Consider the following 13,683-nt stretch of genomic DNA (forward strand, 5'->3'; position numbering starts at 1 on the left):
TTAATGGCTCAAAGGTGGCACGATAATTCTGCGTTAGTGCCGCAATAGTGGCGAGAAAATTGGGGAAGTTACTTATGAAATGTAGTGTAAGTCGTTATCGAATATCTTGCTTCTGTCATAGCGACTCATTTACAACACCCATTGTCTGAAGAACATTTAATTGCAAAGGCTCACTACCCTTGAGCCATGACATCTATATGCCTTGAAACACTTAATTGCTGTTATTTATAAGATGCTAATCCTAATTGTTAATCCCCATTTTTGTGCAAGTATGTCACTAATGATTTACTGTTTACATTTATATTTATTACTTACTAAATATCAGGTGACCTTGGCTATATAAGCCTTGGTCCAGAGAGATTGAGAAAAAGAAAGGTCTTACCCTTAGCCTAGCTAGGGTTAGGCTGGGTGCTCCGGGGCACCTAGACAACAACCACTATCACTATGTGCTGACCTGGCACATAGTGTCTTTTGTATGTATATATCTACATGTATAAAGTAAAACTGTATATACCGCAAGCCATCGTCTCCAAGTTGTCACTTCCTACTGAGAACTGTACGTCGGCCCGTTGCATATACAAGCATGCAAATTATTCATTAATCAACGTCAGACCACTCGCGTTGTTACCTACTATGATAATTCCATGTTACAGGTACCACCATCCTCGGGGCTCAGTATTAGGGAATTACGAGCCCTCGACAAGGCAATGCAAACAATGCGGGGAGAACTCATCAATAATACAGCCAAGCTATCTGAGCTCGACAAGCATACCGGTATAGCTTATGAGAAAACAAAACTTGAACAGGCGGGCGAGGAATTCAGTAGACGCCAAATTGCGGAAAGATTGCGTAACTTAGAAGACGAATGATCAGCCCGCCTCGAAACGGCTTCCACTAATAGAAAGACACTTCATTCACAAATCAGTCGAATTCGAGAAACTATGGATCAAGTCCTCAACGATGATACCACACTGGCCGATAAAATTGAAACATTGTTCAGAGAACAGGGGATAACCATTGCCAGTATTTTAACCAAATTGAGATGTATTATATCAACTGACTCTCGCGTTTAGTATACATCTAATCTGATAGTACATGTGAAATGATAAAACAATCCTTGGGCATAAAGAGATACACCACATCCTGTTGTAGCACACCATATGGCAAAGTTTAACTGGTTTTGCCAAAATTGCATTGGATTGTGGAACCAATCATGCACCATTTGATCGCTAGTTGCCGTAACCCTGTATTTTTCAAAGATATCAGGGAAATTAACAATAAACTTAGCACCAGAGGCACTTACTAAAATCGACTGATTCATAATGTAAGTTGATTTCATATTTAAGTTATGATATAGTATCTTTGTATATTTAATATGTATGTTACACTCCCAGGAATAACAAATGGCCAGTCTATTCAACTGCTTCATACTATCGATAACTCGGCTGGTAAACTTGAATTTGCTCTCTGCGATGTAACGTATTACCCGCGGTGGACCAATATAAGTGCTCCGAGAAGAAATAATGGGTTTGCACTAAGTGGAACCAATAGTGGAATCAAACCCATCATTATACCTGATGGGTTTTACAGCGTATGCTCACTCAATGATGACATGTTTAAGCCTTTGGGAGCTAGTCTCACACAAAATGAGTCAAATGGGATGCTGATTTTAAACAGTGGACAAAAGAATTTACTTCTTGAATATGGATTAGCAGCTACACTTGGATTTGTAAGAGTAGGAATAACATCATTACCATCCTACAAAACATTGCATGGAGTTAAATTGCCCGATTTAGTTCCCTATAAAGAGTTGTGCATCCATCAGATCAGTACAACGGATAATATTCAACTTGAAAGTCCTTCATCTCTGCTAAGAGCTATTCCAGTCAAAAATGAAAAATACAATAGCAGTAGAACGGAATCTTTCTCATCATTACAATATAAAAAGTTAAAGCGGGGTATAATTTCAGACCTCAAAATTTCTGTAGTAGATGTAAAACATCAACCTGTACATGTAGGATACTTGAGAGTAACACTCCATATTATAAATAATGGTTGATTCATCAGGCCCTGGAATGCAACCTTAGACAATGTAATACAATTGCACTTTCCGATCTTGGAGACACAAAAGGATTCGATAAACCCGGTACCGATGGCAAGTTATATGCTTTACACTTACAAGATAATGTATACAAGCGGAAAGAAGTTGTATTCACAGGTAATTGAGGAGATTTAAGTGATGTCGACGTTAGTAAACTCAATAAAAACACTTCATACAATCTTACTGGCAATGATGATAATAAATGGACTATGGTCGAAGCAAAATTCGAGTGGCCACTGAATATCGTTATTGCTCCACCATATGTGACGACGGGAAAGGGACATCAATTAACTAAATAATGAATAGTGGGATCGTACTCAGGGCTTATATCCCCTCAAAACGAAAAAGTGTGTTAGTCTCTCCCCTGCCAGAAAACCCAGGTCATATGTTATTGAGTCGATCAGCATTAAAAAATGTTAGTTTAAATTTGGTTACTGAATTCAATGATATAAAACAGAACTTGAATGCTATAACTGATCTTTCTACAATTATTATTGAAGTCTTGTTTGGGGATGCATCGGAAGATGCCTTCGAAATATTACCAGGTCTATCAATTAAATGGCTCAAGAAACACGAGTGTCAACGTTGCAGTATTATATTGTATGGGAGTATCACCCGTTGCAACCCTTGAGGGGGTCCAAGTTAATAAAGGTGAAAGCATTTCGCTTACTGAGATATTCATGCCACATAATATACATTTAATAAGGTTGATGTATACTCTCAAAACATTTAAGCAAGACCAATTAAAGACTATTATATGATATAATAATACACATTATGGGTTTATATGCGGTGTTCAATGAAGCATCTGAAAAGATGAATACTGTTGATGGATTTCGATTACATCAAATAAGCGACATAAAACATCAAATAGAGAAGGAGAGGGAGTTGAGACTTGGATTGTATAAAAAGTATCGCAGAGCTGTGAATGCTCTCGGCGGAGTTGACACTGTGCTTGTAACACCTGGCATGGGACTCAGTGTAGCCGGTGTTGGTTTATTATCAACTATAATCGCCGCGCCTATCGTACTTGGTATGGAAGTAGCAGCCGGAGTCTCAGGACTGGCAGGAATAGCAACAAAAATTATTTCTTGTAAGTTGCAAAAGAAAGCAATAAAACATGATAATATTCGTATATTGCCGAAGCAACGCATTGAGGATCATATTTCAACAGCACTGGCTGATTGTAAGATATCAGAGGATGAGTTTTGTTTAGTGTTGTTAGAACTCACCAAATACAAGGCAATGAAGCAGGAGATTCGATCCAATTCTCATAAGACCAGTGGTATTAGCGAAGACGAGAAAAAAAAGTTCATAGAGCAGGGGAGACAACAAGCGCGTCAATTATTCCGTGCCAAAACCAAAGACCTGGTTTGAGATTGAAAATAGATTGTTTGATCACATTTAAACGAATGCTTACATAAGTATATAATAATGGAGAATTACAAGCCAATCAAATGGCGAGAATTACCACAGGGAATTGTTTCTTTCCAATTTCGTAAAAGGGTATATAGTCTGGTCTCCTAGTAAAATGAACGAAGAACTTAGTAAAAATGTTGAATATCACTTTGTTCAAAATGATGGTATGCGTATGAGTAAAAATAATAGAGAATATTTTCATTACAATTTAGTTTAGTCTCTTGACGATCGTTGAATCACATAATCATTTTTGCATAAAAAATTCCCTCTATAGTAGCAGTATTGGGTATAAATCTGGCCCCAGTGGAAGTGAGCCACAACCCCAATCATCTATACTACTCATGTTTTGTCATGAAACGTAATCTCATTTTGTCTTTTCATGTGTTATGACAGAATGGAAGTATATCTGTATCGAACCATTCCAATCTGGCAGAGAAGATGAACTGTGTTTAGACAGAGGCTCTGTTGTTGAAGTTGTGGAGAAAAACCTAGTAGGTTGGTGGCTTGTTAGGTAAGTGTTTCATTTGCTATACATCATGTAAACAATGTTATAATTCATTACATTCAGATACTACCATGTTGAGCTGTCATTCCAAAGCTTGATGTGTGGAGTCTTCATGATGTGGCTCTGCTCAGAAAAGGTTCAATAAATTGTCATGGTCATTTGTTCCTTTCTTAAGCTCACCTAAGTCCAGTGAGCTTTTGACATGGCCTGGTTGTCTGGTGGCTGTTGTGACATTAAATTGAAGTAACCTTTTGCCTGCTAAAAAAAAATATCATCACAAGTCAATGTGAAGTACCCAGAGTGAACAATGGTCTTTACTGTTGGTTATGGGAAGAAATTATTACCATATCTGACCATAGATAAACCAATTCTCTTTCAGATTAAATCCTCCTTGGGGCACTTATTGCATTTTCCTTGCTCAAGAAAATCTACATGACAAAGTTGTAACCATTTTCCTTACTAAAAAATGTTACCACACAAAAAACTTCGTTTTTTGTATGATATACGACCACCCTTACAGGGCCTCACCCTCCACGGCGCGTCACGCCAGGGGAAGCAACGCTCACCCAAATCACTTTCCTTATGTCATACGACTGACAAGACGTTTTGATTATTCAAGAAAAGTTTCAACAACGAAATCGTTCACTGAGACACCATGACTGACCAAACTATGTGTATGGTACATTTCTTTCCTTGCAAAGGCGTAATACCTCGCATTGTAAAGTTATAGTGTTGTAATTCTGATAGAAGAAACGCCACGTGTACGGTACATTTGAATTGAAATGGCCGTAATGGCGTCCATTGTGTGGTTCCACTGTCCGACACAAACGGCTTGGGTTGTTGTTATATCATACAGAATTGAACTACAGGTTTTCCTTTACACAAACCCAAGGTGGTGTGCTAGATTAAAACTACACTTACCTTTTTTACAGTTTTTTTACACCTTAGCGCGTAACACGCCCACTTGGTGTTTAAAAAATTATACTACGGACATTGGCTATTAGTATCGCGTTACAAATCGCATTCTACATTACGCCTTTGCTTCTGTTTTCACAATTTTGCATGTATCTTTCTGACCTTTAAAATAGCACTGATATACTATTTCCACCCAACCCAACTCAGAATTTACGGTCTTTTTCACAGACCTTCAAACTTTGTTCGGGATGTGGGTCAAACATCCCACCCCAGGACCAGCATGAAAGCTGCCTGAAGTGTTTGGTTGAAAAGGGGCATGATGACTAGTCATGCCCCATCTGCCGGGCGTTTACCCCCAAAACTATGAAGCGGCAGCACACCGACCTCATCCATTATAAGAGTCTACTTGAGGCGGGGGTGGACATACACTCTAAGAAGGCCATCCCCCCCCCCCCCCCCCCCCTCTAAAAAGGGTAAAAGTAAGGCTAAACCTACGCCTTCTGCAACAGTGTCCTCCGCCCCCTCTCCGAGGGCCAGGAGAGAGGGCTTTAGGGTCCCGGGGGTTCCAACACCTGCACCCTCTCCTGCACCCTCTTTGGCAGACATCTCTGCTTTGTTTAAGTCAGTGATGGAGGAGGTCAAGTCCCAACTTCAAGAGGAGCTGCGGACTGCTGCTCTGGCTCGAGGTCGCTCCCCAGCGGAGGGGTGGCGGGGGCTGGCCCGTTCACTTCCTCCTCACCTTTTTCCCTAGTGGAGTCAGACGCCTTCTCCGAGGCCGAGGCTTCCGCTAGTGGATCTGTGGCCCAGAGCCAGGTGGGTTCCCTTGAACCCCCGGCACCTCGGGACCAGGACTCGGCTTTGGGCCGGGGGCAGCCCAGGAATGTGAAGGCCCAGGCCTTCGGGCGTCCTATTCCTACCTAGTCCGCTTACTCTCTCGAGGACGGAGGAGGGAGTGGATGACTCGGAGGCTTCGGGATGATTTTCCTTCGCATCCTCGTTGAGGCACGTACGGGACTAGATTGTCAGGTCAGGTGGCTGCGCCCATGCCCGCGTCAGATCCGACTGAGTTCCGCCTTCCGGGGGACGCCTCTGCTCCTAGCAAGGCGCCCCAGGTGCGGCTCCACATATTGTCCTCCTTGGCACACGAGGTCATCGATCCTCTGTTTTCGGGTGCCCGCAGGAAGTTCGACCTGCCCGAACTCATTAAGCGGTACCTGTTGGCAGAGGACGGTGATTTCGAGGTGCCAGTGGTAGACGAGTGTGTCTGGACTTCTGTCACCCTGGGGGCTAAGGCCAAGCAGGGCCGGCGGTTGCCCCCCTTTCCTATGTGCGGTGCGGAGCTGAAGGCTGCATACGTATGCTTCAAGGAGCAATACCGTAATGCATGCCAACAGCTTCGCATATCCGTACACTCCGCCTTTCTGTCTGCTGTACAGAGGAAGGGAGGGGCCGGCTGACTCTTCGGAGTTGGCTGCGCAACTGACAGAGGTTCATAGTCATCTCGCAAGGGATGCTATCCGTAGCTGTGCCTTGCAGATGATGTGCGCTGTTATGGGCATGCGCAGGCTGTGGATGTTGGTATCTAAATACTCGACTTCCACACGCCAAGACCTCCATGCTTTTCCGTATAAGATGGGTGCTACCCTCTTCCCTGGGGCTCAGCAGGTGGTCCGAGAGGCCGCTCAATGGTATGCTTCCATCAAGGACTCTAAGGCCTTGTTGGAGGTACCAAGCGTTAAATTGTGCAAGCGGACCTCTCCGCTTGACTCCACGCTGTGGTGCCGGGTCAGAAGTCCACACCTACTTGGAAGCAGCCGCTTCCTTCAGGTAAGGGCGCCGGGAGGAGCAAGCGAGGCAGAGGGGCTTGGCAGCTGGTCGAGGCCAGCAGCCTCTTCGCAGGGCCGGGAACCCATCGGGTTCGCATTAGCCCCCGAAGAGCCCCGGGTGAACCCACAGTCGCATGTTGTCGAACTGCCGACTGGACATCAAGCCGGATGTCCACGTGGGCGGCCGACTGGCTCTATTCCTGAAGGAATGGGAGACAGTTACATCAAATCCCTGGACCCTGTCCACTCTAAGGGATGGCCATTTGCCTCGGTGGAAACATCATCCACCCCCCTTCTCCGAGATAAAGCACACTCCGGTGCCTGCTACCCGAGAGAAGGCGGAATTCCTCCGTGTCGAGGTCAACGCACTTTTTATGAAAGCTGCGATCGAACCGGTTCCAGTGGGACAGGAAAGCGAGGGGCTCTACTCGACATATTTCCTAGTCACCAAAAAAGACGGAGGGTTTATGCCTATTCTCAATCTGAGAAGGCTGAACAAGCTTATAGAGGTACCGTCCTTCGGGATGGAGACGCTGCGCTCAGTGATCTCAGCTGTCGAGACAGGAGAATGGCTAACGTCAATAGACCTAAAAGACGCCTATCTCCACTTACCCATACACCCCGAGTTCAAGAAATACCTGAGGTTTTCTTTCGACAGGAGGTGTTATTAGTTCAGGGTTCTACCATTCGGGATCTCCACGGCCCCGAGGGTGTTCACCAAGCTCATGTTGATTCCTGCCCAAGTGGCCAGGTCGAAAGGTCGGTTCTGCCATCCGTACCTCGACGACTGGTTACTAAGAGCTCTGTCGCAGTCCCTGAGTCAGATAGCTACACAGGATCACTCTAGGGTGGATAGTCAATCTCAAGAAGTCAGATCTGAGCCCTACTCAGAATCTTGTCTTCTTAGGGGCGAACTTCAACACAGTGAGCAGACTTGTATCTCTCTCACAAGATCGCATAGTCAAGGTCAGAAGTGTTACTTCCCAGTTCCTTCTGTCCACAAGACACACTGCTCGTACATGGCTCCAGTTACTGGGCAACATGGCGGCGACAGTGGATGTGTTTTGGCGGGCGCGTTTGAGAATTCAACAAGCGCTCCGTCGACTTTGGGTGAACTCGGAAGATCTCGAGACTCCGCAGTGGCTCATTACACACCTTCAGTGGTGGACCGAGGTCAGGAATCTGTCCTGGGGGCTCCCCCTCGACACTCCCGTTCCGTCTCTCACAGTTCAAACAAACAGACGCGTCACTCTCCGGCTGGGGAGGCGTTCTGAACGATCACACTGCCTTGGGACTATGGTCCCAGCAGGAGATCAAACTGCATATTAATGTGCTGGAACTGAGAGCGGTCAGGTTGGTGTTCCAACGCTCCCTGGATCTGCTTCGTGGCCAACAGGTTCGTCAAGAGATGGACAACCAAACGGCGATGACTTACATCCGGAAGCAGGGAGGAACGGTGTCTCCGTCGCTTCTCCAAGAGACGTGGCAGTTCCTACTATGGTGCGACTCTCACGATATCAGGGTGCTACCTGTTTATCTCCCTGGGGTGGACAACGTCCGTGCGCACGCTCTGCCTCGCCGGATCCTTGCTCCTCATGAGTGGAGGCTCGACCCGGGGATATTCGGGATTATCTCCCTGTTATACGGGTCGTTCCAGGTGGATTTGTTTGCGTCTGGGGTGAATCACCAGACACCAACGTTCTGCTCCCGAGTCCCCAACCCAAGGTCGGTGGCACCGGACGCCTTCCAGCTAGATTGGACGGACAGAGTTCTGTTGGCATTCCCCCCAGTACCTCTGATTTCCAAGGTCCTGTCTCAGCTAGCCACTCAGCCTGCGCGACTACTTGTGCTCCTGGCACCTCTTTGGTCGGCGCAGAGTTGGTTTCCAGTAATACTCAGGTTTCTGGCTCAGCTCCTGTTCTATTACCTTTACGACCGGACCTCCTATCCCAGAACGGGGCACTCCACCCGAATCCCAGGATTCAGTGGGTGGCTTGGCCACTATCAGGAATCGCCTCCAGAAGCCTGCACGAGTTGCAGACACAATACTGGCTTCGCGGAGGGATTTGACAAACGTTCAGTACGAGGATAGATGGGCCTGCTATGCGTGCTGGTGTGTCGATAGAGGGATTGCAGATCCCTTTTCTGCAGATCTCGTAGCCATGCTTGAGCTCCTCCAGTTGCGACTAGATGACGGCCTGGCCGCATCGACAGTCCGGGGGTACTCTACAGCTATCGCAGCTTTTCACGTCCCTGTCGACGGGGAACTTCTGGGTGCGCACCCATTAGTGCAGCGCTTTTTAGCAGGTGTGGACAGGATCCGACTGCCTGTCTGGAGGATCAGTCCCCCTTTGGACTTGTCAATCGTTCTTGATTGGCTGTCTGATCCTTCCTTTCGGGATCTGTCGTCTCTCTCTCTTCAGCTGTTGAGCTGGAAGACGACGTTCCTTGTGGTGGTAACGTCCGGCAGACGGGTAGGCGACATTCACACAATGTCAGCCGATCCCGAGCTAACTGTCTTCCACCGAGACAGGGTCAGTATTTGCCTGCCGGACTCTTACCGTCCTAAGGTCGCACACGCCTTCCTAGATTATCTTTAGGAGTCTATCTTGATGCCCCAAGTGCCCCAAGGAGAATTTAATCTGAAAGAGAATTTTACAAACCTGTAGAGGTTATGAATTCTCTGATGAAATCCTCCTTGGGGCATGGCCACCCACCTACCCACATTCCGTCAGCATAAGACATATGGAAAGTGATTTGGGTGAGAGTTGCTTCCCCTGCCGTGGAGGGTGAGGCCCTGTAATGGTGGTCGTATTTCAAACAAAAACGAAGTTTTTTGTGTGGTAACATTTTTTATTAAGGAAAATGGTTACAACTTTGTCATGTAGATTTTCTTGAGCAAGGAAAATGCAATAAGTGCCCCAAGGAGGATTTCATCAGAGAATTCATATCCTCTACAGGTTTGTAAAAATTTTGAGGACCAAAAAAATGATTCTGTAGAAAGGGGTCGGGACCCGTGAAGATCCGGGGTAGATAGGTTTTCAGCCGTCCCTGCTTGTCGTGAGGGGCGACTAACTGGATTGGGTGATCAGGCTCACTGACTTGGTTGATGCATGTCATCGATCCCAATTTGGGGATCGATGCTCATGATATCAATCACTGGATTGTCAGACCCTGACTCGATTATTTACACAGACCGCCGTCATATTGCTGGAATACTGCTGATTGCAGCATTAAACAACACACGAACAAACAGAAAGCGGTTATGGGTTACACTTTCATCAAACTCTTTTTCTGTTGTTAAAAAACTACGCCGTATCGCTTCAGGTGAATGTAAAACGCTATAACAAACTTTGTCAATGAAAATGTGACATTTGCTATAAAACATCACAAGACATGATGATTTACCATTTCAGCTGTATTTCCTATATTGCTAGGCATTGTTTGATATGCAGGGATAAAGATGTCTATTGTCTCATAAACTAAGCCGAAAATAGCAATCAGCTGTACACACTTTTCTCCCAATTTACCAGTGATTACATTAAAACATACCTAATAATATAACAGAAAGGAATTTTGATGCAGTGATCGGAAAAAATAGTATCTTAAGCTACTTTTTTACTACGAATAATATATTCTGATATCATGTTATTAGTATTGCAGGTTACCTTAGGTTCCGGGTACTTTACCCTTCTACCTATGGTCACTTCTACTTATCAACTACTCCTTGGTTCTAGGGATGATGTAGCTCGCTTTCAAAATCACAAGTCAGATGGTTTGCTCAAGTCCTTTTTATTTATGATAGAGTTAATCATAAATACACACATATGGTCCTCAGATAAGTTCTTGTTGTTGCCTGATATAAATACAACACATACCTAGATGATGGTTGAAGAGCCTGATGGTTTTTCTGATGAACGTTAACTCTACTTCTTTTCTGACTCGGGATCCCAAAACCACAGTGAACCGTTCTGTTCAGCTGTATGCTCCCGACTCCCCGCACCACTCTCGGACAACTAACAAAAATACTATCGATGATAATTTTAACTCCTCCCACCGAAATCATATTTGACATAATGAGAAATGAGTCATAACGCTCACTTCTCTATGAACCCCAATTCCCATTTCAATCAGTCTTTCCAGCAAGTTCTTCTAACCAAAAACTCAACTAATTTCCTAAATTAATGGTCAAATCATTGGTCAACTGAACTTATCCACAACTCAAAACAACCCTAGATGTAAACCCAATACTCTGTCAGACTGGAAGGCGCCGAAAAGATTGTGATTCAAATGAAGCTTGTTATTTAGACATTCCAGTCACGTAGTAGCATGCCGAAATATTTGATCACATCAGGACTAACAACTTTTGTTCCATCCATTCATTTCCCTTCTGACCCTTATACTAAAAGACCGTATTCTACTAACTTCATCGTACTAATGAAAAGTTATCTCTATCACTTAAGAGAAGCAAAATCAATAATCATTTGCAGTAAATATTAAAAAACCCTTTTTCCAAAATACCCTGGTTATATTACTATGTATCTTCAACATAATGATAACCATTACCAGGGTTATGCAGTAGCACTTTTGTGTTGTGTCAGATACTTTTTTAGCATCAAACACTTTGACAAATCACCTTTGAGGTTTCGCCCGATCTTGCTATTTCCCTCACAGAAACAATATGTTGACATTTAATCGTCAAACTACAACAAATATTACTTTTAACGAATCAAAGTATGGCAGTTATGATATATGTATCCATTCTCTGTCAACTAAGTTTCATTTCAAAGTGTCAATAGCGGTAACATGATCATGGTTGCTGTAAATAACCGTGAGTTGGTAAAGGGGACCTTATGGAATGGGGCAAACAGAAGTTGTAAGTACTGAAGGGACACACGATTTTGCCGAAATTAATGTAAATGTTATTGAATGAAATAAATAAAATAGATTTTGTACATTACAAAAATGAGTCCAGATATACTATAAACACTCTTTATTACCAATGGTGTAATGACAGGATGAACTTGTGTAATTCAATACAGATTTGTTGATATTCTATTTACAAAGACAGAGGCTGGAGGTCCGGCTTATCTACCTCACATTACATTTTGATACAGATTTCATGAGATATCTATGAGATTGGCTTATCTATGATCATATGTGGTACCTTTCATCCGAACATCAATTAAGTAACTATTTGACATCAGGTATTCCATAAATAATAAATGAATAGGTAAGATCAATAACATATACTTACAAAAATTAAAATTCTTGTGAAAACCCTCCCTCTATTACATCATTGCCAAAAATCCAGTACTTTGGTTCTGATCACGCAATCTTCAGATTTTCAATATAAGTCCTCTGCAATGTCAACTAGTTGTGCAAGTAATAACATCTTGCTATCAAGGCCAATTGCGCATGCTCAAGGCAGGAAAATCTCACTCCATCCTGTGTATACTTGTGTCAACAAAAAGTTTTAAAAAGTCAGAGTTGACATTGCCTATTATTTGGTAGTTGTCACGCTATACTTTCTTTTTATCTTCAGTTAAAATATTCTGGTAGGAACTAGATATTTATTATATTTCGATACGGCTGAAGAGGTTTTATCTTATTTACCCTAAGCAAGTATCTGCCAGCTAGTAACATGTTATGGGTCGATCAAGATGGCATCTCCTTCGTCAGTGGGAAGAAGTATAACCATTTGGGTATTTGGGTATTCATTTTAAATACAAACATTTAATGAAATTCGGATAGGATTTGTTTATTGAAAATATGTATTGGATATTGTGTTGGATAGTAGTAAGCTAATGGTAATTTTTATCCTTCCGGGCATTTGGTGCATGGGGATATAGTTTATGCCTAGTCTGTCTTTCCTTCCGTAATCATTTCGTCTCCGAAGGGTAACTAAAAAAAACCCAAATATTTTTCAACAAAAATTAGCAGATATATCAAACAGGCCCTGAAGTGGTGCCTTACACTACATTTCAAAAGTCACTTCCCCTGTATCGCAAAACTATTTCTCTATACGTTCGCGATAGTGCCATGAAAGGATCGCGAAAGTGGCATGATAATACCGTGAAAGTGGCTAGAAAATGCCGTGGAAGTTGCGCGCTAATGCCGCGAAGTTTCTCTTAAGTGGCGCAAATGTGCCGTGAAAGTGGCGCGATAGTGCCGTGAAAGTGGCGCGATAGTGCTGTGAAAGTGGCGCGATAGTGCCGCAAAAGTCGGTAATAGTGCCGAGAAAGTGGCGGCATATTGGTACACTGCATGTACACTTCAGAAATGCTGTCGTGCGTTACTTCCCCATGTATGTCGGATGTATGTTCAATCTAACCTGGAGCTATATAAGCATGTTGTTCGTGTTATATTTAAAGAGGTGTAGGTGGTAGGTCCATTAACAGTATAAAGCTTTACATGGATAAAAAATTATGTTCTTAAAACTGTATTTTTTCCGCAAGGATGCATGACCTATTCTATATTAATCAATAAGAAATTAATGGACAAATGTTTATATTCCCTGATGTGTGTAACTCATTTGTATAAGTTATCAATAGTCTTTGGAATTGGGAGTAGTGTATGAGAACGCAATTCCCAGTGGTGCCTGAATACACTTTTTTTCTAGATTCACCTCAGTTCATCTGATTCAAACACAATAAGGACTTGCGTTCGTCCTTAAATGCCTGAAATGCTGAGTGTTAACAGCGGCCATCACAGCCTCTGTTTAGCATTTAGCATTCAGGATTAAATATATGAAAATACATTTCGCTTTGATGTGCTTATGAAAACGGAATAACTTTCCTCAAAACGAAGTAGAAACCAGGTGATACACGGATGATACATACATGTAAGGAAGAGAATATATGGATGGTAACTTTATTATGAGGAACACAGTGTTTCGAAGTAATATTTACTCTTTC

The 13,683-nt window shown here is 43.3% G+C and overlaps 1 protein-coding gene across 6 annotated transcripts in view; it reads left to right on the forward strand.

The window, feature by feature from the left end:
• Positions 1-13,683, forward strand: part of LOC139452295 (SH3 and PX domain-containing protein 2B-like) — a 291,496-nt gene that overhangs the window by 180,288 nt on the left and 97,525 nt on the right. For all 6 annotated transcript variants that reach the window (XM_071233713.1, XM_071233712.1, XM_071233711.1 and 3 more), the window contains one exon: positions 3,914-4,031. In XM_071233713.1, the coding sequence (XP_071089814.1) occupies positions 3,914-4,031 (118 nt within the window). The remainder of the gene's footprint in view (positions 1-3,913; positions 4,032-13,683) is intronic.

Source organism: Haliotis cracherodii, unplaced genomic scaffold (assembly GCF_022045235.1).
Source record: "Haliotis cracherodii isolate W230 unplaced genomic scaffold, xgHalCrac1.p SCAF_9, whole genome shotgun sequence".
Taxonomy (NCBI): Eukaryota; Metazoa; Mollusca; class Gastropoda; order Lepetellida; family Haliotidae; genus Haliotis; species Haliotis cracherodii.